Below are 25,614 nucleotides of genomic sequence, written 5' to 3'. Positions count from 1 at the left end.
TTGTGTTACAGGGAAAAAGAAACCCTGAGAATCACCACTTAAATATTCTTTATGAAAAAGACCCCCCCAGTCCTGTCTCCTCACTCACCACCTTTCTTTAAGGGCTGTACCCCAGAGAGAGGATCCCTGCCTTCCTTCCTGTTCCCAGTTTGTGTATATTTAGTAGTAAAAGAGAAATCTTCATTCACTATTGTGCTCAGCCTCTATTTTGTGTCCCTGAGGTTTTTGTTTTGTTTTGTTTCTTGCAGGATCCTTGGTTCCTGTACTAGCCTAATGCAAGCTATTCAGGTGCTGATTGTGGCCTCCAAGGACCTCCAGAGAGAGATTGTGGAGAGTGGCCGGGTAGGTGTGGGTGAGGGCCCATGAACAGAGAGTCCCAGGGGACTTAGCTCCCTGGAAGGCTAAGTCTGCTTCTTAACTCACCCACATTCAGTGAAATCTGTACCTGATGCTGCCTCACCGGTGCATCCACCTAAGGACGCAGCTGCCACTCTGTGAACTTGAGCAGACACCATGGGAAGAAATGGGGGGCACTGCCGGGTCCCCAGAGAGCAGTCAGCCAGGGCTTCCAGCTGCAGGCTCACTAACCCAGGCCGCATGGTTGAAGCTACTGTGGAACGCAGTGTGCACTTCACAGCTGGGCTCCTGGAGTAGGAAGCGAGGGCTGACAAAATCAGGAGCGCACAGCTGGAGCTGACCATGGCTCCGCGCATCTGTCACCCGCAGGCAGCTCACAGTTATCCATACTGGCTTGGTGGTTCGTGAGCATCATCACTGGTTTTCTCACACCTTTGCTGGCATTACTGCCATCTCTTTCCTCACATCTTCGTGTGAACTGTGCCCAGGAGACAGGGGTCGGGGGGGTGGTTATGAGCCTGAGAAAAGTCCAGTAAAGAACAAAACCACATATGCTCTGGCGGTGCTTTCTAGCAGCCTGAGAGGCGCTCTTTTGTGTCCCCAGAACAGAAAGAGGCACAGAGCAAGTAGATGTTGCTTCTCAGACCATGTGCATAAAAGCATTTGAAACCCACATAGAAATAATTTTTAAAATTACTGCATACTTTCCTTTTTTTAGCAAATCTTAGAGTGGCAAGACTACCCTTGGATCCTGAGTTATTCGCATGTGCATTATAGTAGAAATATCATGATGTGATAGACATGCCACCGGCTTTATGTGGAAAAAGCCTAAGATTTACTTCTCTTTATTTCCTGCATGACCTTAGAAAACCTATTTTTTTGCCTCAGAACCTCGGTATTGTCACCTGTAGGCTGGGAAGGATAATGTTTACCTCTCAGAATTACTGTGAGCACTGTGTGAACTAACAGCTATGAAAGTCCCTGGCACATAGTAGGCACTCCCTGAAAGTAGCTGTTATTATTTCTCCTTCCTCTAGGGGACAGCATCCCCTAAAGAGTTCTATGCCAAGAATTCTCGGTGGACGGAAGGACTCATCTCAGCCTCCAAAGCTGTGGGCTGGGGAGCCACTGTGATGGTGTAAGTGTCTCTGGGTCCCGAGGCTCCTCACCCCACCCCGTGTTCTGTTGATCACCCCAAACAACAACTGAAGGGAAAACACGTGCCCTTACAATAAGGTGTTTGATAGAAAGTCGGCAGAACTAATAGTTGAATCTCCTGGGCAACGTGGGGCGTTGGGGCAAGAGGCTGTCCTCCCTGTCCAGCAAGGTGGTGCGGAGTCTCAAGGTGACATCTGTCCGTGACCCCATCCATCTTGTCCTTTCCTCCCAGGGATGCAGCTGATCTGGTGGTACAAGGCAAAGGGAAATTCGAGGAGCTAATGGTGTGTTCCCACGAAATTGCCGCAAGCACAGCACAGCTTGTGGCTGCCTCCAAGGTAGGGCCCGTGTTGGACTCCTCGGACACTAAGACCTGGCTAGGTTAGAGAAGACTTGGACCATGGAGCTCGCACCAAGAACAGATGATTAACCCAGGGCCTGGGTGAGCTGGGTCCCAAATTTAAAGTTGGCCTCTCTAGGGTTCTACACTACTCTCCTAAAAAGCCTTTCCTCAGCCAGCGAGGAGCCCCTCTTCCCAGCTCCCCACATGTGCGCCTCTGCAGCTCATCTCGCTTTTGTTACAAATGGTCTTTGAGGACTATTTGAAACTTAAGAAACATTATTAATACCTTTGGAGTCGCCTTTGTCTCCCACCCTGGTTTCAGCTCCCTTCATCCCTAGGCCCCACTCCACGCAAGCACACTGACCTCTGATTCCCCATCACAGAGCTCCAGATTTGAAACATTGTCCCAACTGGTCATTCTGCAAGACTTGTCACTAATCCTTCTTTGAGTTTCATAGTACCCAGGGAGTGTTCTTTTATCATCCTTATTTACTGCCCCAAATTGGTTTCCCCAGCTGCAATACTTTATCAAAATATATGATGAAGCAAGAGTTTGAGGCCACCAAGCAAATAAGCCTGGAATGGTTTTTTATATTAGAGATAAGCCAGAAGTTGATTCTCTAAGCAGCAATTTTGAGAAGTTGATTGACTGTCACCTCGAGTCATCAGACCAGTTTGACAATGTCATCGCCCTCTGTGTTGCGTGAACATGAATCTACTTGTCCTGGCAGGTGAAAGCTGATAAGGACAGCGTGAACCTGACCCAGCTGCAGCAGGCCTCCCGGGGGGTGAACCAGGCCACCGCCGCGGTTGTGGCGTCCACCATTTCTGGCAAATCCCAAATTGAGGAGACAGGTAACCCTCCCGATGCAGCACTTCTCTCACCCCCTGCCCGCCCCATTTAGCTGTTCTTTATGTTCTTCTGCATCATCCCAATTTCCAGAGTCTTATTTTTCATCTCTTTACTTTCATACACTCGTCTCAGTAGTTGAGGCCCCATACACATAGGCTAGGTTTAAACGGTTGTGTGTCACTTAATGTTTTGTTCACCAATAGGCCCCCTATTCCATGGTGACTCCAGTAGGCTACAGCATCTAGGCAAGCTGTGGCCAAGCTGGACCATCTATGTCTGTGTAGTGTCATTATACTCTGTGACGTCTGCACACTGACAAAATAGTATGTTGTCCCCATCATTAAGTGACTTGTGGCCCTATTGCCGTGGTGACAGGCTTTTATGTGGGTTTTGCAATTAGCTATTTTTCTGATATCAAAAGAAATGATTCTACAGAGTCATTTCCTGGGGGTGGAATCTGACCCTGGTTATCCTGCCACTGCATCTTCCTTTACCTCCTTCCCTCATGTTGATAAATGGCAAATGGAGCTTTCAGCTGAGCACTGGCATTGCCAGCCTCTCAGGCATGAGTCAGCCAGGAAAGAATATTATTTGACCTTCTTTTTTTTTTTTTTTTTTACTTTATTTGACAAATAATGGATATTATTTGACAAGAGAATATCCATCTTTGCAGACAATATGGACTTCTCAAGCATGACGCTGACCCAGATCAAACGCCAGGAGATGGATTCCCAGGTAGGAGCTTCACTTCTTAGTCTCATCTCTGTTGCCTGTGGTATAGGCCCCAAATGTCAACCCCCTGAGAGAAGCCGATGACAGAGACCTGGGCGCAAATGATCACAGATGTACCTGTCAGTTCAAGAAGGAATGTAAGTGGTGGTGGTGGAGAGAGGTGATGAGTGAAGATCAGAAGCTAACCTTTTGGGCCTCCCCAGTGGTGCAGCAGGTTGAGTGCCATGCTGTGAAGCTGTCCACAGCCTCTGCAGCACGGGTTAAATTCCCGGCCAGCCAGGGAGATACCCACATGGAGCGGCAGACCCCTCCTGTGTCGCCCGCTGCTCCCCTTAGCAATGTATTTTGGTTGTCTGCCTGTTTTGCTCCCCACTCTGTCTCTGGTGAATCCTCTCACCCTCCCGTGCCTCTGGCCTGTACCCCAGTTCTTGTATAAATAAATCTTTAAAAAAAAAAAAAATCTAATCTCTTGCCCATTAGCCTTGGGCTGGTGATCCTCTGTTATCAGGAGTCTCCTCGCACAAACTGGCACTTAATAGTCTTAGTATTGATAAGTTCTTAAAAGTTTCTGATATAAATTATGTGTATTACCTTTAGTTTTTTAAAAAATTGATTTAATGTTAACCCATCAAAAGCCATTTCTCTCAGTTCTGTAAAGGTGAGCCTTACAAAATAGGAGTCAGTGAGATCCTGAAATAAAAAAAAAAAGACTGACATTCCTGGTCATCAGCCTTCGGGTCCAGTGCAGATGGCAGTTGTTAAAGGGCTACAGATGGGTCACTCTGCGTCTTTGGGGAAAGTTACGTGACCCAATTTCTTTGTAAATACCGAAAGAACTGAGCTTACACTTGAGCGGCCTCTGTGTCTTGCTTGGCGGTCTGGTCCAGTCCCTCTTGACTTCACCGAATTCTCCTCCCTGGCCGGGATCTTCTCCTTGAGTTCAGTGCTCGTCCAGCTACCTGCTTGGTATGGCCAAGTGATGCCCAAAGACTATCTCAAACTTAATATGTCCAAAACAGGTCTCTAGGTTGCCCTTTCACCCAAATCTGCCTCTCCTGCTTTTCTCCATCTCAGCAGGTGGCACCACCACATGCCTGGGTGTTGAAAGCAAGCCTAGGAGTCATCTTTGTTTTTGTTTTTTTCCCCCACCATCATCCTTGTGTCCCCTTGTCCCTTTCTGCCTTCCCCTCTTAAATCTCAGCCCTCGCGGTGTTTATTAATATTCACTCATTTCTTTAATTGTCTCCTATGTAAAATGTCCAATATTTGTTATCCTCATTCTGACTTACTTTTTTGCACATAATTCCCTAAAATTCCCTCCTTTTTGTTCAAACTAGCTGCATTTCACCCTTCATTAAGGCTGTATTCTATTCCCCAAATACCTCAAGTCCATTCCTGCCTTATAGTCTTTGTCCCGCTCCTGCCTGTGCCTAGAACATTCTTCACCAGTTCTCTAAACAGCTGGTCTCTGGTGGCCCTTTGCAGCAGCCTCTACTGACCACCCTTAGTCTTTATCACATCATTCTGTGTCAGTTTCTTCATGACTTGATCTTTTCTTAATCATTAGTTTATCTCTTCCCCCTACAAGGTAAGCAGGGACCTTGTCTATGTACCAGTGTCTGCAGCTCCTGTAATAGAGCTTAGGGTACATGATGGATGCTCAGCAAATATTTTCTGAATTAATAAATAAGATAAGTAAAATTAAAGAGAAAAAGCGATAGCCAAGAACCATTTGTAAGCCTGTCTGTGCCTTTTCCTATAGCAATAAAAATCCGAAGTTGTAACAGCCCTCAGATGCCAGAACCATCACATTTGTTTTTCTTCGTGGGCTTCCAGTGAACTGAGATTGAAGGAGAAGGGCTAAAATGGGATTGGAACACACCATATAGATGGGCTGAACACCCAAGCTGGTTTTAGATAGTGATCCATCAGAGAGACATCAAGATAAGCCCGAGTTCCATTCAGGCACTTGGGCTGTAAAACACCATTTCCAGTAAAGGGTCACAGCGAGAAAGCATAAGAGCCACTGGGAAGAATGGGTGATGAGAGGATCGAGAAATTATAGCAGGGACAAGGGCCAAAATTAAAGATGGGTAAGCTTTGGAAATGGGGGTGAATAACGTGGGTGTAGAAAACTAGAACACAGAGAGGAAATGGATTAAGTCAGCCTAAGACAGTTCTCGGATAACTCCTGAAAAGAAATTTCTACTTTCCCACAGGTTAGGGTACTAGAGCTGGAAAATGATTTGCAGAAGGAGCGTCAAAAGCTGGGAGAGCTTCGAAAAAAGCACTATGAGCTTGCTGGTGTTGCTGAGGGCTGGGAAGAAGGTAAGACTCTCTGAGGAACAGAGCCAGCCACAGTGAGGGGACGGCGCTGTGTGATGGGGCCTGCCTGCCCCTTGGGTCACTGACTTCCTCCTCCTCCTCCACTCACAGGCATGTCTGCTCTGCAGTTATAACTAACCTTTAAGCCCACAGCAGGGTAAAGTGTGGTGAATTAAAAGCTTTCGTTGTCACTTTAACAACCTATAGTTGACCACCTTTATTGACCAGTAGACTGTGTGCTCACTTGGCACCATTGCCTTTTGGGCCCTGCAGTGCTCCCCAGTTTAGTTTGTGGGTCAGTATAAAATTGAATATGAATGAATGAAGAGTGGTCAGTGGGGATCTGGCAGACAGGGGCTAGCGCCAGCGATGGGCAACATTGGTCAAAAGATAGAGGGTCAGGAGCTAAGATAAATGGACTAGAGTGAACTTGGCCAACAAGCCCAGAAACTCCATGAATGTCACTTCATGCTCAAAGTGGCTAATTTGATCACAGCCAAGATTGTTGATTCTCCTGGGACTTGGTTGACTCTGGGAACCCACTACAGACATATCTAGTCATTGCTGGACTAGAAGATTACATCACGGTTGTGACTATGATGTTGTTTAGAACCTAACATGGTGGCAGTTTTTGTTGGTTGAACGAATGTGTGTGTGCATGAAGTAGAATGAAACATGCGTTATTATTGTCTTTTAGGAACAGAAGCATCTCCACCTACACTGCAAGAAGCGGTAACCGAAAAAGAATAGAGCCACACTGAAGCCCCACACATCAGAGTATAAACCCTTGTTGCCCATCTGTGTGTTTGTTATCCTCCCAGCCACAGCCGAAACCCTTGGAGCCTCAAGGGCAGTCACACCACCCCCATTGTCCAGTTCTGAGGACCTAATGGCCCTTCCCGAAACTCCCTTCACACTCACACCCGTTCCTTTCAAACCCGTGATCTCTGTTCTTTCTCCGCCTCCCCAGTGTCCAGACTGGCCCGGAGAAGAAGGGGACCAGGGCCATCTCCACAGAGAGGACCTCCCTCCCAGTCCTGCCTGCTGATTCACCCCGAATCGGTGTCCTTATGAGAGGGGCTTGTTGCTCTGTTGAGTGCCTGGAGAGGGAAGATCTTACACATTTTCTTTTCTGTTTTCTTCTCAGTCTTTTCAGTTTCATCATTTGCACAAACTTGCGAGCCTCAGAGGGCTGGTGGATTCCAACCCAGGACACTACCCTGAATCTGTGCACCGAGTCGGAGGAACAGCAGGAGTGTCCTGGCTGAGAATGCCCAGGCAGTTCTCCCCCTCTTTTGGCCGTTCATGGATTCCCACTGCTTCTTGCAGTGGTTGGTTGGGTTTTTTGGTTTTCTTTTTTCAAGTTTCACTCTTATAGCCAACTCTCTCGCACCGCGAACGCCCTGGGGCGCTGCGCTGTCAGGGTCCCCTCACCACAGCAGTTCACAGCGATGGTGCTGCCGGGCCTCACCTTGGTGCTCCACATCAGCCTCCTCACCGCACGGCCCGCCAAGCGCGTGGGTCAGCCGGGGCCTCCCCTGCCGGGCACACTGCTGAGCCACACTTTCCTCAAGAGGCAGGAGCAGAGCGAGTGCCTTTCCTTCCTGAAACTGGAGCCCCGCTGGAAGCCTCTGCCCACCTTCACAAGCGAGAGGGCTACAGAAGGAGAGAGAGGAGGGGTGCTCATGGCCTGGCTCTTCCCAAGATGCATTTCCCGGGAGCTCCTGGTGACCAGGTTGAAAAACCTTATCTCATGCTTGAATGGAGCTGGTGAAAGCAGCCACACTGACTTCTTCCCCTGGAACAAGTTGCCCGCCCACCTCAAGTTGGCCACCTCCCTTCAGACCCGGGCAGGGCCCTAAGAGGCAGAATGCGAGGGGTTTCTAGTTCCTTTCTCCAGATATCTGCTTTGGCATCCTCTTGAATCTGAAGAAGACAGTTCCATGTTCTACCTAATTGACAGACCCAGAAGACCAGACAGACTGCAGGAAAGAGCCCTGTGCCTTGTTTGGCATCTTTACTATTTATTACTCTATTCAGCAGCAGCAGCCGCCTGCAGAAAGACACTTGAAGCAATCAGGGTTTCAGATGTGACGTTGGCATGGCTGGCATGGCTACCCTGGAACAACCGTCTTCAAGAACTACAGCCGAGTCCAAGATGCCCTCTTGACTTCTTACTGGCTTGGATCCTGAAGCAAGCAGGCCCTCAGAGCATCTGGGTCAGGGACAGCGTGAAAGGGGCCACTGGTCTGACCTCCAGCCTCATGCTCCCGGCCTCACTGCCCTGTGGACGGGATGAGGACAGAGGGGCATGAGCAGCCTCCTAGAGAAAGGCAGCCTGACAGTGCTTCCCCCTCCAGGTGGACCCCAACATTTAAGTGACCTTCCAGTCTTGGACAAAGTGTCTTCCTTTCTTATCTGTAGCAACTCACAGGTAGTAACCAACAAGCACTTCCCAGGATCTGTCCCCACGGAACGTTGCTAGGTTTTGCTGCGTGACAGGTTGTAGGACTCCTGTTTGATCACTGTGAATCAACCCTCCCTCCTTCCTCGCTCCCCAACTCCCTCTCTGTGCATTTTCTAAAGCAGGGCACTCAAAACACTGTCTCCCAGCAGCTTGGATTACGAGACTGGGCTGAAGGGGGGGCCGGCAATAGAGATTGTGCTGTCTTATGTGTAATGCTTCTTGTACTGGCAGTTTCCACCCACGGCTCAGAAGGAGTGGTGTGTGGCTGCCCTGGCAGAGATGTGCCAATTAAGCCGAACAGCGTGTTCTCAGTGTGGGTCAGCATTTCCAATGGTGGCCGTCCCTCACTTCCAGAATCTGGGCCATTTAAACATTTGGCTCCAAGTTACTGTGGGAGGGGGGGGTGTTAGGTGTCCAGTGTATTGCACCACATTCAGTTTCTCCCCTAATAAGAAGCCATGGTAATTATTAAAACCTTCATGGACTTAGCATGAGAAATAAAACATTTGAGAAAGCACTTAACCAGAAGTACCGTTGGATGTAATATAATGACTTTCACCATCACTCAAACAGGAGCTACCCATTCTCTAGCCAAAATCAAGTTGTCCTATCTTGGCTCTTGTGAAAGTGAATGTTATACTTGGTATGAAACAGATTAAAACAGGGATCGCACCTTAAGGCTCAAAATGAACTTCACAGCCTTTAAATTAGTCACTGAGCATCATTAGTGACCAAAGTCTCGTGGGTGTAAATGCGTCATAGCAAGAGAGGACAGCAAAAAAATAGTGGCTTAGGATTGATGAGATGTTAAATTCAGCACCCGCTATTTAATTCTGTAACACAGTGCTCTCATATCTCTAAAGCAAGGATTTATGTGTACATAATAAGGAAAAAAAACCTAGAAAACAGAACCTCCTTTTCTGGGGTTATTTTATATCTGGGCAAGGAGTTTAAATTAGACGTTAATTTAGATTGTTTGCTGATCCTCTTGCCCATAGCAGGATCCCTGGGATCCCACCTGAATCTGAGTCGCTAACCCAGTAGTTGGAACCAAATGTTATTCAGAGCATCCTTTTTTGGAGTTGTTTAGACTACCAGATCAAGCACCCCGGTTACACCAGCTACCATGGGATTGATCAGATTGATTTGCTTTAGCTTCTCCCCAGAAGGGGCTGGTTCAGAATTTGCACCTGGGAAGTGCTCACTTCAAGGCCATTTCCTTAGTTTAGGGGGGTCTACTGGCTCCACTTACCGCTGGTCTTGAGTAACTGGCCGATTTCTTGCTACTTCTACCACCTTGCCACCTCTCTAGAAATCCTTCCTACCAATGACAGTCTTCAGCCCAGCATTGGCCTTCTAACCAGCCTGGCTTTGCCATTGCTCTGCCATCCTTAACACTCCAGGGACCGCACTGCTTGTAGCACAGAAAGCCACCACCACAGGCCTGCCAGCTGTCCACATAGCAAGCTGGGCCAGCCATCTGCTGCTCAAGTCCTCTGTCTCCCAGGTCCAGACAAATATTCGATCAGCAACCAACAGCAGTGGCACAGCCACTCAGCCCGGGAACCCAGGTGACATGAAACAATTGGCTAGATGCCACTGGGTCCGATTCTGAGAGTAGGAAATTTCCAGACATGTCTTTCAGGTGATCCTCAGCTACCTCAGGTTTGAAGGCCCTAAATTAAGCTGATTACTACTCATAGGGACAAACCGAGGTGGTTCAGATCAATCTTGGTGATAACACAAATTGTCTCAAACTTACAACAAACTCACGTTTAGGTTTGCAGAGATGGGTTGGGTTTGTTTTTCTCTTCTGTTTTTAACCTTTTCCCCAAATGTTCCATTAGAATAGTTCCTATAAAATGAATTTCATTTTTCACTGAGTGCCTACCTTCCCAGGGCAGGTAGCCACTGGCTTTTGTTCCCTCCCAACAGTACTTTTATTATGGTATTAAGGCCCTTCTTTGTATACTACACTGCATCTGTGTTTTCAATTTTTCAAATAAAAACTTCAACCTGGCAATGGAGAGTAGTGGTGATAACTGACCGACCGAGGTGGCTTTGAGGCCTAGGGTTCCAGTGAAATTCTTTTTTTTTTTTTTTAAAGATTTATTTATTTATACAAGCACTGGGTACAATCAGAAGCACGGGAGGGTGAGAATTCACCAGAGCCAGAACGGGGAGCAGAGCAGGCAGAAGGACCGAACCGAAGTACATTGCTGAGGGGAGCAACGGGCGGCAGGAGAGGTCTGCGCGCCATGTGGGACCCTCCTCAGGTGGCCGGGGAGCAGCCGGGGATCGAACCGGCACTGCAGAGGCCGCAGGCAGCTTTGCAACCCAGCGCTCAACCGCTGCGCCACCGGGAAGGCCCTCCAGTGAAATTCTTCATTTACATTCCAAGGTTCCTTGAATCCACTTAAGTTCTGCATCTTTAGTTATATATCTTGAAGGGGAAATTTTCAGAGCCACAACTACTCTGGCCTTTCCTTGGCTGTGTTAGAGAAAGAGCCATTCATGTGCACCCTTCACACACCTCCCGTTCACCATCTACTCTCTCTCTCTGTGCAACCCATCAAAGTGCCGCCATGGTCAATACCAATTTACCTACAAGGTCAGGTCTGCATAAAATCTGGGTTCTCAGGCTGTGAATATGCCCTCTCCACTCAGGCAAATATAATCTGACACCTTAAGATAGGGTGAGACAAATTCAGAAACAAGCTGCCAATCATAGGGGAGTCATAGCCAAACTGTCACAGCTACCAGAGGGTCTGCGGAAGGAACTGACAGAAGGGGGCTTGTTGAGCAGAGACCTTTCTCCAGCAGGGTTGTCTGCAACCTGATGCCCTTGGTGTGCTAAGCACAGGGCACCTATGAGGAAAGGAGAGAAGCGAGGTAGTCTTGGGGTTGGTAAGCAGAATTGCCCAAATGACTCAAGTAAGGAGAGAAAGAGGCAAGTCCTCAGAAGCTAGAATTTATAGCTAAATAGGTCAGAGAGCTGGGAAAGCAGGAGAAGAAAAATGGCATAGAAACTGCCTAGCCAGGAGATGATCCAGATGAATACCCTTGCCTGCCACTGGGTTTTCCGCGCCCCCATGCGGAACACAAAGTTGAGCCTGTGAAGCACCACAGATAGAATGGACAGCTCTTGGTCACAGCACTTGCAGGCCCTCCTACAGCTCAAGTATGAAGAGGCGGGAAAGCCAGACAGGATCACTGCTCAGCCTCAAGGCGCCAGGCTTTTAAGGGCCTTCGTCAAAATTTTCTAAATCCCTTTCTGAGAGGCCCATAACCACCTGGGGGTGGGGGGGGCGGCTGGGATGCAGCACTGAAAATTAAGGGAAGACAGTATTTCAAGAAGAAAAATGGGATAGTCTCATGTACTGGTGTTCTGAATGCACGTGACAAGAAAGCACCGAAGGAGCTCAGATCACTTCCAAGTGGAAAGTAAAGCTGTATTTGAGCTGTAACTGATCGTTAAAGAATAAATCTGATTACAACAGGTAAAAATGAAGGAAGAGGGGAATGCTACAAAAGATATAAAAATGAGCCAGCAAAGTTAGGAAAAGGCCTATTCTCTGGTTAAAGTGTAGAGTTCGTGAGGAGAGAAATGGGAGATAAAGCTGAAAAGGTAAGTTGTGGTCAAGCTATAGAGTCCAGGCTAAGAGCAGCAGGCGGTTGGGGGTCTTGTCCTCTCTCCCTGCGTGCACCGGTCAGGCTGACCCACTGAAAACACTCCCTCTTAAGTGCCCCTTTTACTTTGCCTTTTCCCTCGGCTTCAGTCCCTCTCACAAAGCAACCTTCATCATTCCGCGTATACCTGTTCCCTCTTACAGCCAAAACTGCGCCTAACACCGGCTGATAGCACAGCAATTCTGTTTCTAGAGAAAGGCTAAGTCCGGACTATCTTCAGAATCCCTACTGAACTCTCTTCATCCCCTTTAGTTAAGTGCATTTTATTCCTGTGGTACAAAATTCAAAATAAATTTTGAAAATACTATTTCATTGATTCCTGTAATAGATGCCTAACAAATATGTCCTCTGGGATCATATCTCTCATTGCACACAGAAGACTGTCCGAAAAATAAAGCAGATATGGCGCCTTCTCTAAGGACCTGCCAAACTTGAAAGGAAGCTAACATATTCATTAGAAAATGAAATATGTGAAAGAGGAAATACTATTTCATCAATTATTTCAAGAAATCTATCAGTATTCAAAGGAAAGAGAACTGAAGTGATAACTTTAGAATGTAGCAGCATCAATAGAAGTGATTTTAAGGAGAAAAACTTAAACATGCTTCGAAGCTAAAAAGATGTCAAAGGAGGTAGAGATCGAAGTATGAGAGAAGAGAATGGTGAAGAAATTTTCTTGAGAGGTAGATTCATTCATAGTTCTTCCTCAATGTTCACATGTTTAAGGCACAAGGGGTTCAGTGCCAGGGATGCATCCACCCTTCTAGAACTTGCAGTCAGATGGACCCTCTCATTGCAACTGAAAAAGTACCACTCAAGACCCAAGGATGCACAGAACTAACACATTCAGGGAGGTTGAAGGAACATCCAGGAGATGACCTTTAAACAGAAAACTGAAGAATAAGTAAAAGTTGGCAGGGCAAGAGTGAGTGGAATAATATTCCAGGCAAAGTGAACAGCAATGAGACAATTTGGCACATTGAAGAATAACACAAGCCCACACAGCTGAGAGGAGCAAACGAAGGGCCAAATTGCAGAAGGCCTTGGATGCATTTGAGGACTTGGGATTTATGCTCTGGATTCCAACTAAGGGTGCGATGTGACACCAAAAATCACCTCATCTAAATAAAGAGCCTCTTGAATCTTCCACCTGCAGCAATTCTGTCCCCTGCCAAGCCACTGTCATTCTGCAGCTAGAGTAACCACAATTCCCCAAGTTAAATCTGTCTTCTCACCCTCCCTCCCTTTCCTAACACCTTGCAGTGACTTGTTAGGGCTTTTATTTAAAATGAGGTGAAATGTACATAACATACAATCAACCAGTTAATACATTTAGTGCATTCACATTATCCTGCCACCACCACCTTATGTACTTTCAAAACATTTTCATCATCCCCCAAAAAAAGTTAAGTCATCATCCCCTTTCACCCCTCTCCAGAGCCCCCGAACACAGATTGTTTTCTATCTCTGTGCAACAGTGTATCACAGGACCTCCCCGGTGGCCAGTGGTTGAGCGCTGGGTTGGGTTGCGAAGCTGCCCGCAGCCTCTGCGGCGCTGGTTCGATCCCCGGCTGCTCCCCGACCACCTGAGGAGGGTCCCACATGGCGCGCAGACCTCTCCTGCCGCCCGCTGCTCCCCTCAGCAGTGTACTTCGGTCCCTCTGCCTGCTCTGCTCCCCGCTCTGGCTCTGGTGAATTCTCTCACCCTCCCGCGCTTCTGACTGTACCCAGTGCTTGTATGTATAAATAAATCTTTAAAAAAAAAAGTGTATCACAGATGGTGTTATATACTTGTGAGGAAATTATGGAATATAGGAACAGTCGAAACATTAAATGTTTATGGATACATACATAGTTAAGTACAAAAACAAAAAATTTATGTTAGCGGCTACTAGGAAATCCAAGAGGGCAGATGCCATAGGGATGGGGCAGAAAGGAAAGACAGTGGACTGTCTGTTGACAAGGTTCAAGACATGCAACCCCCAAATATGGTAATTTGACATATTAAATATTTTAAGATGAAGGAATTTGAGAAACACTATGTGCAGGAAGTACTTCCTGAACTTTCCCTAAAGTAGGTTATAAACCCTTCATGTGAGACATGACCTCTCAATATCTGGAGAGGGATGCTGAGAGGAATTTGAACAAACAGGATTTCCTTGCTGTTCTCCCCAGTTTATCACTCCCAGTCCATATGCTTTTTTTGTCCCGTCACCATTTTTTATGACTCTTTACTATTCATCACCCTTGGCATAAAAACAGAGGTGAACCACTTCTTTAGATCTGCATTTACCTATGAAGGCTCTCAATGTTGCAAAACTTACATTTAATAAATTTGTATGTTTTTTCTCTTTCTCATGTCTTTTTTTTATCCTGCAAAAATTCATTTTTTTATTTTTAATTTTTAATTTTTTTATTTTTAACAATATTTCTTTTCCCCACCCCCTCAGGTGTAGTCCCCATAGAATTTCCTTCCCCAAGGCACCTGTGCATCATCACCACAGTCTCCTGTTCTCCTCCCTCCCTCCCTCTCTGATCCTTCTCCCTCCTCCTTCCCTGCAGGATGTCTCTGATTTGTAATTGTCTGTTTTTGCTTTGTTGTGTTTTGTACTGTTATTTTTTTTTACACTGATGTCTTATTTGGTTCCCCTATATTCCTGTTATAAGTGAACCCATCCGATATTTTTCTTTTTCCTTCTGGCTTATTTCACTGAACATAATTCCTTCTAGCTCCATCCATGTTGCTGCAAATAACGAGTTTATCTTTTTTGATTGCTGAATAATATTCCATTGTGTATAAATACCACATCTTCTTGATCCAGTCATCTATTTGTGGGCATTTGGGTTGTTTCCAGATTTTACCTATTGTAAATAGTGCTGCAATAAACATAGGTGTTCATTTGTCTTTTGTTACAGAATTCCCTGCAACGAATTTAGAAGGGTAGAGAAAAAGACATTTTTCTTCCTTTACATTTTTTTTCATTTAAAAATATTTGGGGGACTTTTTTTTCATTTAAAAATATTTGGGGAAGGGCCCTCCCTGGTGGCGCAAGGGGTTAAGACACAGCACTATGAAGCTATCCACAGCCTCTGCAGCACTAGTTCAATCTCCGGCGAGGGAGATGACCCACATGGTGCAGCAGACCTCTCCTGACTTGCCAGCTGCTCCCCTCAGCAGTGTATTTCAGTCAGTCTGCCTGTTCTGTTCCTCACTCTGTCTCTGGCGAATCCTCTCACCCCTCACACCTCTGGCCTGTACCCCAGTTCTTATATGCGTAAATAAATAAATCTTGGGCCTCCCTGGTGGCACAAGGGATTAAGCACCGCAATATGAAGCAATCCGCAGCCTCTGCAGCACAAGTTCTATCCCTGGCCAGGGAGCAACCCACATGGCGCAGCAGACCTCTCCTGTCTCGCCCGATGCTCCCCTCAGCAGTGTGTTTCAGTTGGTCTGCCTGTTCTGTTCTCCACTCTGTCTCTGGTGAATCCTCTCATCCCCCTGAATCTCTGGCCTGTAACCCAGCTCTTGTATGCATAATAAATAAATCTTTTAAATAATTAAATGAATAAATTAAAAAAAAAACATTTGGGGGAATTCTGTCTTTGGTGAATCCTCTCCCCCTCCCCCATAGCTCTGCCCTAGACCCCAGCTCTTGTATGCATAAATAAATAAATCTTAAAAAAAATTTGGGGGAGAAAAAGGTCTGAAAGAGATATGACAACATTTGTTTATTCCAGGTAGTATGTTACTTTCTTGTTTTTTATATTTCACATTCTGGGTTACTTTCTTGTTTTTTATATCTGGGTTACTTTCTTGTTTTTCATATTTCACATTCTTCTTTAAATGAGTCTATATACAAATACAGATGTAAAGTAGACATAGATGAGAGCATGCACCAAAATTAGAACAGGATTGAACTGAGAGTTTGTGACAGACCATAGAAATTGAGAGGAATGTTGTAATTAATGTAACAAGAAAGATAGAATGTCCAGTGTGTGACAGAAGCACAATGTCATCAGAAAGCATGCTTTTAGGAGAGTGACAGCACTGTTCTCTGCTTTTTACCAGCAATGGTTGGAATCCCTGCAGCTGGACTGGAGAAAACCCACAGTCTGATTTAGTAAAAGTGGATGGAGATCAGCAAATAGGGGAGAGAGGAGAAATCACTGAGGTGGAAGCCACAATGACGGGTCCTGATATCCAAGCTATTTGTGAACAGAAGCGAAGCCCAGGGCAGCTGCTGGTTAGGGCAAGAGGGACCTACATTCTGGAACAGAATGAAAATTGTACCTGAAGTAGAACTGGAGGGGTGCGAACTATTCCTAATAAAATTAAGGTGCAAGAGAGGTGACAGAAGCAGAGTTTGTGGTAGGAGAGCGAGATTCCAGAGTTTGAAATCTGAAAGGACTTGACTTTACTGCTCAGACACCTGGTAGTACAGGTGTTAGCTGTTCAGTCTTTGTCAGACCTTGTGGCAGCTGATTGTGGGGGTGGGGAACACCTTAGCAAATGTAAAAAAGGTGCCCATTAGGTTTCACTTCTGTTACCACGTGCTATTTACATGTGAAAAAAAACCCAAATAACACAAACCAAACCCCACGAGCTGGGAATCGCCAGCTATGTGCGCTTGCTGTTCTGGATCCCAGAAAAACTTTGCACCTGCAAGGAGCAGGTCTGAAGTGGGTTTGGGGGTCTCCAAGAGAGCCATGACCTTGGAGGAACTCACTACCCTAAGGAGTGTGAGTTACTGGGGCTGATAACCCCCTTTTCTGGAGAAAAGAGTCACCAAATTGGAATCACCCGCTCTCGCCACACACTCCTGGGGTTGAATCCACGGTTCTGCCCACTTTAGGGGCAGACGGCAGCCTGGCCTCGTTGCCCAGCAACCAGCTCCCCTGAGACGCTCCCTCTCGCCGGACACTTCCGGTAGTGACGGGCGGTGCTCGCGGTGCACGTCGGGACCACGTGGACTTCACCGGCGGGGCTCACGAGGCACGGGGCGGGGGCTGGGGGCTCCAGCCCGGCCTGGAGCACCACGGGGCCTCGCGGCCCGCAGCCGGCTGGGCCCCCGCCTGGAGTGCGCGGTCCGGTAAGCTCCAGTCGCCCCCCGCTGACTAGGCCCCGGGCTTCCCTCTAGGCTGGTCGCCAGCGGCTTCGCTTCGGTGGAGGCGCCGGACACGGGTCGCCTGGGCTCGTCGAGAGCGTCATAATTTAAAGGCAGTTCAGCGCATAGTAGGTGCGCAGCGTTTGTTGCTCAGCAGTCTCTCCAGCAATTCGCTCGTCGCCCTTGTGGCCCCTGCTCCTGCGGGCCCCTGATGCCGCTGCTCGCTGCTCGGTGGCGTTATCCCCGGCTCCCCCGCAGCGCCTTCGGGTCCCCACTTCCCTCAGCACCGCGACTGCTCCCCAGGGGTCTGGACAGAATTTGGTGCGCACGCAGCTCTGGTGCCACGCCATTCAGAAGGCTGCTAGGTCTCTCAGGATGGGTCTTCTAAAGCCCAGGACTGCATCTGCGCTATGTGCTTTATGTGCCTGTTTCCCGCCCCCGCAGGCTGTGCGTGCTACTCGCTTCTCCCCGCAGCCTCGTACCCCCGTGTGACATTAACTGACTTCCCCACAGTCAGTAGGGCACAAACTGCCAGACTGACGCATCGCCACAGCTTCAGCCGCATTGTTGCTGGGCCCTGCCCTCCTGTCGCCATCATTCAGGTCTTAGGGTTCCTGCTGCTCCCCCACACGTGCCTCCGGCGCTGTCTGGTTTCTTCATTTCCTTTTCTTTCTGTTCCTCATACTGGATCATTTCAAAAGCACTATCTTCAAGTTTGCTGGCCTTTCCTTTTACTTCTCAAATCTGCTACTGGACCCCTCTAGTGATTATTTTCTTTCATTCAGTTAAAGTACTTTTCAGTCCAGAATGTCTGACCGATTCTTTTCTATAATTCTTTTTACTGCTTCTCTCATTTCGTTCAGTTTCCCTGTTTTCCTTTGGTTCTTTGTCCATGGTTTCCCGAGCTCTTTGATTTAAAGGTTTTGTTGGTAAAGGTTGTGTTTAGAGGGTTTCATTCATAAGTGGACTATAGGTAACCATATCAGTTGAGCCTAATAAAACACAACAAAAGTAACTCTTAGATTGAAAAATATGGTGATTACCCAGGAGGAAAAGGGAGGGAGTGGGAAGAATGGTTAGAGGGGGTCAATTTGATAGTGTGAGTAACTACAACTTTAGTGGTGGGTATGGTGAGGTATTCACACATGTTGAGGTGTGAAGCTGTACCCCTGAAATTTATATGGCATTATAAACCAATGGTAAATTAATAAAACCGTATTTAAAAAATAAAGCTTTGGTTAGGTCCAATGTCTGGGCTTCTTCAGGGATGGTTTCTGTGAATGATCCATACTTTCCTGTTTCTTTGTATTTTTTTTAAGATTTATTTTATTTTATTTTATTTTCAAAGATTTATTCATTTATTTATACAAGCACTGGGTACAGTCAGAAGCGCAGGAGGGTGAGAAAACTCATCAGAGCCAGAGTGGGGAACAGAACAGGCAGACTGATGAAATACACTGCTGAGGGGAGCAGCAGGCGCAGCAGGAGAGGTCTCTTGCACCCTGTGGGACCCTCGCCGGCGGCCAAGGACCGAACCGGTGCTGCAGAGGCTGTGGGCAGCCTCGCAGCCCAGTGCTCAACTGCTGTGCCACCAGGGGAAGCCCAAGATTTATTTTATTTTTATGCATACAAGAGCTGGGGTACAGGCCAGAGGTGCGGGGGTAGGGAGGGTGAGAGGATTCACCAGAGACAGAGTGGGGAGCAGAACAGGCAGATGTACTGAAATACACTACTGAGGGGAGCAGCAGGTGAGTCAGGAGAGGTCTGCTGCACCATGTGTGTTGTCCCCTGGCCGGGGATCGAACTTACGCTGCAGTGGTTGCAGTTAACTTCATAGGTTGCATCTTAACCCCTTGCACCACCAGGGAGCCCTCTCTTTGTATGTTTTATAATTTTTTTTGTTGAGACTGCACATTCTAAGTGTTATAATATGGTAACTGATTCCCAGTCATCAGGGATTGCTAATTTTTGTTTGTTGAGATCTAGAGCTGTCTTTTACTTTCCAGGCTATTTTTGGAAAATGTGTAATTTCTTGTTTTGTGTTCCATCTTCTTTGGAGTTGGTCTGTGACCTGACATAGATTTCCTTAGATGTCTGACACTAGTGAGTCAGGGGAGAGGGACTTTCTTGCTCTAAATCTGATAGCTACTCCCCTACGGAAATACACAGAACTGATGTCAGTAAAACCCCATACAAGCATCTGTGCTTGTCCTCAGACTAACTAAAATGCATAATCCCAAATTTTTAGAGGACAAGGATTCCACTGCCTGCCACATCATCCTGTACCTTGCGTAAACTGAAAGCTGAACATGAGTGTGGTATCACCATCGATATCTCCCTGTGGAAATTCAAGACCAGCAAGTATTGTGTGACCATCATGGATGCCCCAGGACAGACTTTAATCAAAAAATATGACTACAGGTATATCTCAGGTTGACTGTGCTGTCCTGATTGTTGCTGCTGGTGTTGGTGAATTCAAAGCTGGTATCTCCAAGAATGGGCAGACCTGTGAACATGTCCTTCTGGCTTACATACTGAGTGTGAAACAACTAATTGTTGGTGTTAACAAAATGGGTTCCACTGAGCCACCCTATAGGCAGAAGAGATACCAGGAAATCATTAAGGAAGTCAGTACTTACGTTATGAAAATTGGCTACAACTCTGATACAAAAGCCTTTGTGCCAATTTCTGTTTGTAATAGTGACCACCTGCTAGAACCAAGTGCTAACATAACTTGGTTTAGAGATGGAAAGTCACTTGTAAAGATGGCAATGCCAGTGGAACCTGCTGCTTGAAGCTCTGAATTGCATCCTGCCGCCAGCTCATCCAACTGACAAGCCCCGTGCCTGCCTCTGGTGTTGGGATTGAACCACTGAGCCCAGCTGAGACTGGTTCTCTCTTTTTTCATTTTTATTTATATATTTTTACATCATTGTTCATTTTTGTACAGTGTTGTCCCCATAAAATTACCATCACCAAGTCACCTGTGAACTGTCCCCATGGACTTTTGTGCTCTTCCTTCTTGTTTTGACCCCTCCCTGCCTTCCCCCGCTGAATGCTGAGGCTAGTCCTTAAACCTGGCAACCTTTGCTCTAGTCAGTGTTACAGCTGAACTAAAGTCTGTTGAAATTCACCATGAAACTTTTAAGTGAAGCTCTTCCTGGGGACAGTGTGGGCTTCAGTGTCCAGAATGTGTCTGTCAATGATGTTCGTCGTGGCAGTGTGGCTGATGACAGCAAAAATGACCCAGCAAAGGAAGCAGCTGGCTTCACACTCAGGTGATTATTCTGAACCATCCTGGCCAAGTTAGGGCTGGATGAGCATCTGTGGTCACACAACTCACGCTGTTTGCAAGTTTGCTGAGCGCTAGGAGGCTGATCATCATTCTGGCAAAAAGCTGGAAGACAGTCCCAAATTCTTGGAAACCTGGTGATGCTGCCATAGTTGATATGGTTGCTGGCAAGCCCGTGTGTGCTGAGAGCGTCTCTGACCAGCCTCCTCTGGTCCATTGCTGTGGGTGTCATCAAAGCAGCGGCCAAGAAGGCAGCTGGAGCTTTTGTGGTTCCCAAGCCTGCTCAGGAAGCTCAGAAGGCTAAATGAGTATTATCTCCATTACCTGCCACCCCAGTCTTATCAGGGGTGAAGAAAGGTCTCATAACTGTTTATCAATTGCCCGTTTAAGTTTAATAGTAAAAGACTGCTTAATGATAACAATGCACTGACAAACCTTCAGAAGGAGACTATTTTGTGGACCATTTGTTTTTATGTGCATGCGGCAGTTTTAAATTATTAGCCTTTAAAATCAGTACTTTTTCATGTAAACAACCTGTGACCAAAAACCTGTCTTTCACAATAGTTCACTGGTGGCAGTCATTTGATTGCAGAACAACTATTACTATGCGGTTATGGACAAGCTTCATGCTGCCCTCTAGTGGGAAGAAGCACAAAGTCCAACTCTGTTACACCCTGGAACAAAGAAAATTAGAGTGCAGAGACCAACTGTCTTTCCTATACATAATCAGCGCCATCCACATTACCTGCTATTTAATACAACCTTAACTTTAGCTCTGTTTATGAGCATGCTCTGTTCATTAACACTAGCATATTTCTTGAGAGCCTTGGCGTATGTTTAAGACATTACGCCAAGCACTGTAGGTGACATAAACCAGGACCAGAGTAAAGATTTTAGGCTGAGAGGTCATATGGTCTCTGTCTGTCAAACTAACCAACTCTGCTATTGTATTTGGAAATCATCCACAGACAATACATCATCTAATGAGTGTGTCTCTGTTCAGTTAATCTTTATTTCCAGAAACAGGTATCTCACTTACAGACATAGTTTGCCAACCCCAGTATTTAATAATGTTAATGGGGGCTTTTCTAGTCAGGCTCTTCAATAACCTCCAATTGCCAAATCCACTGGAGCCTTTAAAAATGTTTTTTATTAAGTATTTCAACCCTCAGGAATATACAGAGCAACACAATGAACATCCCATGTATTTATCACCCAGATGTACAAATATTTATATTTTGCCATATTTCAGATCTTTGAAAATAACTATAACTATAGATTGAGATTAAAATTGCTTTATGTATGTTACCTGAATGCCATTCTCCTCTTTCTCTTACTCTCTGGAGGAAAACAGTATTGAAGTTGTGTATTTTCTTCCCACATGTGCAATTTTACTCTTAGTACATACATACCTATACATACATAGGTATACAACAGGTACCCTGTTGCTTAGTATTCTTCACTTGTGCAGGCATCATTATGCCACCATTTCCCCCCCACTCAACATTGTTTTTGACATTTTGTCCATATTGCTGTGTACACATTTAATTTTTTAAATGGTACTTCTTTGTATTATCTAAGAAGTCTTCTGTGATCCACAGATCACAAAGATTATCTCCTCTATATTTCTTCCTTTATACCTTTTATCTCATTATATGATCTATTTTGAATTTTTGTGTATGGTGTGAAGGGTTCAGATTGTGTTCCCTATGGTTATCTAGTTTGGGCATTTTATAATATGTCCATATAATGTCTTTGATACTCTTCTTTCAAAAGAGTCCAATTCCTCTCCTCTTAGATGAGGGCTGTCTGTACTTAATGACTTGATTTTTTTTTTCTGACTTGATTTTAATGAACAGAATGTGGCAGAAATATTGGTGTGTGACCCAGATTAAGGTATTCAGTCACTGGGGCTTGCCCCTTGCTCTGTCCCCCTTGAATTACTGTGCAGGAAGCCAGCTGCCAAGTGGTGAGGACACTTAAGCAGTCTTTTGTACAGGTCCACCCACTGAGGAACAGCAGCTTTCTGTCAACAAGCTGAGACCTCCCAGTGAACATCCTGGAAGGAGATCCTATAGCTCTAGTTGAGCCTTCATCTGGCTGCAGCCCTCAGTGGTGTATTGACTGCAACTCAAGAAAGATCCTGAGCCAGCACCACCCAGCTAAGCCACTCCCAAATTCCTGCTACAAAACTAAAAAATATTTGCTGACATCACTGATAAGTCACTAAGTTGTGGGGTAATTTTTATGCAGTGATAGGTAACTAATACAGCCAGTGTTCCAGCATCTTCTAACATCATTGATCAAAAACATCAGTGTTGGGCCTCCCCGGTGGCGCAGCGGTTGAGCGCTAGGTTGCGAAGCTGCCCGCGGCCTCTGCGGTGCCGGTTCGATCCCCGGCTGCTCCCCGGCCACCAGAGGAGGGTCCCACATGGCGCGCAGACCTCTCCTGCCGCCCGCTGCTCCCCTCAGCAGTGTGCTTCAGTCCTTCTGCCTGCTCTGCTCCCTGCTCTGGCTCTGGTGAATTCTCTCACCCTCCCGCGCTTCTGACTGTACCCAGTGCATGTATAAACAAACAAATAAAATAAATAAATAAATAAAAACATGCCTCTATAAAAAAAAAAAAATCAGTGTTTTTCTGAACTCTCTATTCTGTTTCATTGAACTAATTTTGTGCTTATGCCAACAACATACTGTCTTGATTACTTTATCTTTTCTTGTAGTATTGAAGTCAGCTAGTCCTCCAACTTTGTTATGGTCATTATTTTGTCAAAATTGATTTGGCTATTCAGGTTCTTTGCATATTCATGTAAGTTTTATATCAACTTGTCAATTTTTTTTTTAAAAAGATTTATTTATTTATACAAGCACTGGGTACAGTCAAAAGTGCGGGAGGGTGAGAGAATTCACCAGAGCCAGAGCAGGGAACAGAACAGGCAGACTGACGAAATACACTGCTGAAGGGAGCAGCAGGGACGGCAGGAGAGGTCTGTTGCACCATGTGGGACCCTCGCCGGTGGCCGGGAATCAAACTGGCACTGCAGAGGCTGCGGGAAGCTTCGCAGCCCAGCGCTCAACCGCTGTGCTACCAGGGGAGGCCCTGAACTTGTCAGTTTCTACCAAAACATCTTCACATTTCCCCTACCCCAGCTCCTGGCAACTTACATTTTGTGAGTTCAGCTTTTATAGATTCCAAATGTGAGAACATACAGTATTTGTTTGTTTGACTTATTTCACTTAGCATAATTCGCTCTAAGTCCACGCATGTTGTTGCAAAAAGCAGGAGTTCTTCTTTTTATGGCTGAATAATATTCTATTGTGTATACATGTTGCATTTTCTTGATCCATTCCTGTTGATGGACACTTAGGTTGCTTCCTTGTCTTAGGTGATTGTGAATAATGCTACAATGAACATGGAGATACAGCCATCTCTTCAAGATAGTGATCATATTTCCTTTGGATATATAAACCCAGAAGTGAGATTGTTGGATATATAGTAGTTCTATTTTTAATTTTTTGAGATGTCATAGTGTTTTCCACAGCAGTACAAATCTTACCATTTGTACACAAGGATTGGAATTTCTCCACATCCTAACACTTGTTATTTTCTAGGGGTTTTCCATAGTACCGTCCTAATGCTTTGAGGTGACAGCTCATGTCACTTTGATTCCCATTTCTCTAATGACTAGTAATGTTGAGCATCTCTTCATATATTTGTTGGCCATTTGTATATCATCTTTGCAGAAATGTCTATTCAAGTCCTTTGTCCATTTCAAATTCCTGGTTTCCATTTTGGGAGATTTTCTTTTTTCTTTTTTTTTTTTTTTTTTTTTTTTTTGGTGAGACCCTCACCGCGGCCGGGTAACGAACCGGCGCTGCAGAGGCTGTGGGCAGCCTTGCAGCCCAGAGCTCAACTGCTGTGTCACCAGGGGAGGCCCAACATTTTGGGGGATTTTACTGAGGAGTGAAATTGTGGGTTATATAGCATACTATCTTTAACTTTTGAGGAACTGTCAAACTTTTCTAATTTCTCTACAACCAACATTTATATTCCTTTTTAAAAAAATTTACAGCTATCCTAGTGGATATGAAATAGCATCTCATTGTGGTTTTGCATTTTCCTAATAACTAGTCATATTAAGCAATTTTTCATGCTTTCATTTGTGTATTTTTGGAAAAGTGCTAGTTGGTCAGTTGTAACTCTTTGGAGAATTCTATTGGTCCTTTGCCCATTTTTTAATAAGACTGTTTCTCTTTGTGTTGTTGAGTCATAGAGGTTTACTGCATATTCTGGATATTAAGCTCTTCAACTATATGGCTAAATACATGATCTACAAATATTTTCTCCCATCCCGTAGATTCTCTTTGCACCTTCTTGATAATGTCCTTTAATGCACATAAATTTATTTTTTGAAGCCAAATTTACTTTTTCTTCTGTTGTTAAAACTTTTGTCATAAAATTCAAGGTCATGAAGATTTGTCCTTGTTCCCTCCTAAATTGTTAATGTCTTAATGCTAATAATTAGGTTACTGATTCACTTTGAATTAATGTTTGCTTTTTGTATGAAGTAGGGTTCCAATTCATTCTTTTTCATGTGGAAATAAGTTTTCCCAGCACCACTTCTCCATAAAATGAATTTGTCACCCTTGTCAAAAAAATCAATTGGCCATAAATGTATGGACTTATATCTGGACTCTCAATTTTCCCCATTGGTCTATATATATCTAGCCCTATGCCAGCCATCACATTGTTTTAATTACTCTCACTTTGTGTTAAGTTTTGAAGTCAGGATGCATGAGTCCACAACTTTATTCCTTTTCAATACTGTTACCAAGCAATGGGTTTGCTATCTGCCATGCATTCATCTTTCATGTATAATTCTTTCTGTTTACCACACTGAATTTTAACTTTCTATTTACACATAGTTCTTCCTATTAAACTGAGGATTTGTAGCGATCATAGACCCTCTCTTCTTACTAATCTCATTATATTAATATTGGGATGAATAAACCAATGATGGCCAAGGAAGCTGAGCTAAGCCAAAATCTGAATTAGCAGACCATCATTTTTCCCAACAATTCTATTGATAATTCATATACCACTATTAAAAATAGGGAAAACAGGGCCTCCCCTGGTGGCGCAGCGGTTTGAGCCCTGGGCTGCGAAGCTGCCCACAGCCTCTGCAGCACCGGTTCGATCCCAGGATCCCACATGGCCCGCAGACCTCTCCTGCCGCCCGCTGCTCCCCTAAACAGTGTACTTCGGTCCTTCTGCCTGTTCTGCAACCCGCT

General features: G+C 45.5%; 1 protein-coding gene and 1 pseudogene across 6 annotated transcripts in view; both read left to right on the top strand.

The window, feature by feature from the left end:
• The window catches only part of HIP1 (huntingtin interacting protein 1), a 121,189-nt gene extending 110,887 nt beyond the window's left edge, over positions 1-10,302 (top strand). For 2 of the 6 annotated variants that reach the window (XM_037506848.2, XM_037506849.2), the window contains exons 25-32: positions 249-342; positions 1,395-1,495; positions 1,748-1,853; positions 2,590-2,713; positions 3,385-3,446; positions 5,663-5,771; positions 6,466-6,500; positions 6,916-10,302. In XM_037506848.2, the coding sequence (XP_037362745.1) occupies positions 249-342; positions 1,395-1,495; positions 1,748-1,853; positions 2,590-2,713; positions 3,385-3,446; positions 5,663-5,771; positions 6,466-6,500; positions 6,916-7,146 (862 nt within the window). In that variant the 3' untranslated portion in view covers positions 7,147-10,302. The other 4 variants (XM_037506853.2, XM_037506850.1, XM_037506854.2 and 1 more) reach the window with 4 other exon arrangements.
• LOC119242324 (elongation factor 1-alpha 1-like) lies at positions 7,220-20,640 on the top strand (annotated as a pseudogene).
• Positions 20,641-25,614: the final 4,974 nt, after the last annotated feature.

Source organism: Talpa occidentalis, unplaced genomic scaffold (assembly GCF_014898055.3).
Source record: "Talpa occidentalis isolate TD23 unplaced genomic scaffold, MPIMG_talOcc4v2.1 talOcc4.12, whole genome shotgun sequence".
NCBI classification, from domain to species: domain Eukaryota; kingdom Metazoa; phylum Chordata; class Mammalia; order Eulipotyphla; family Talpidae; genus Talpa; species Talpa occidentalis.
This window is presented reverse-complemented; position numbering and strand designations above follow the sequence as displayed.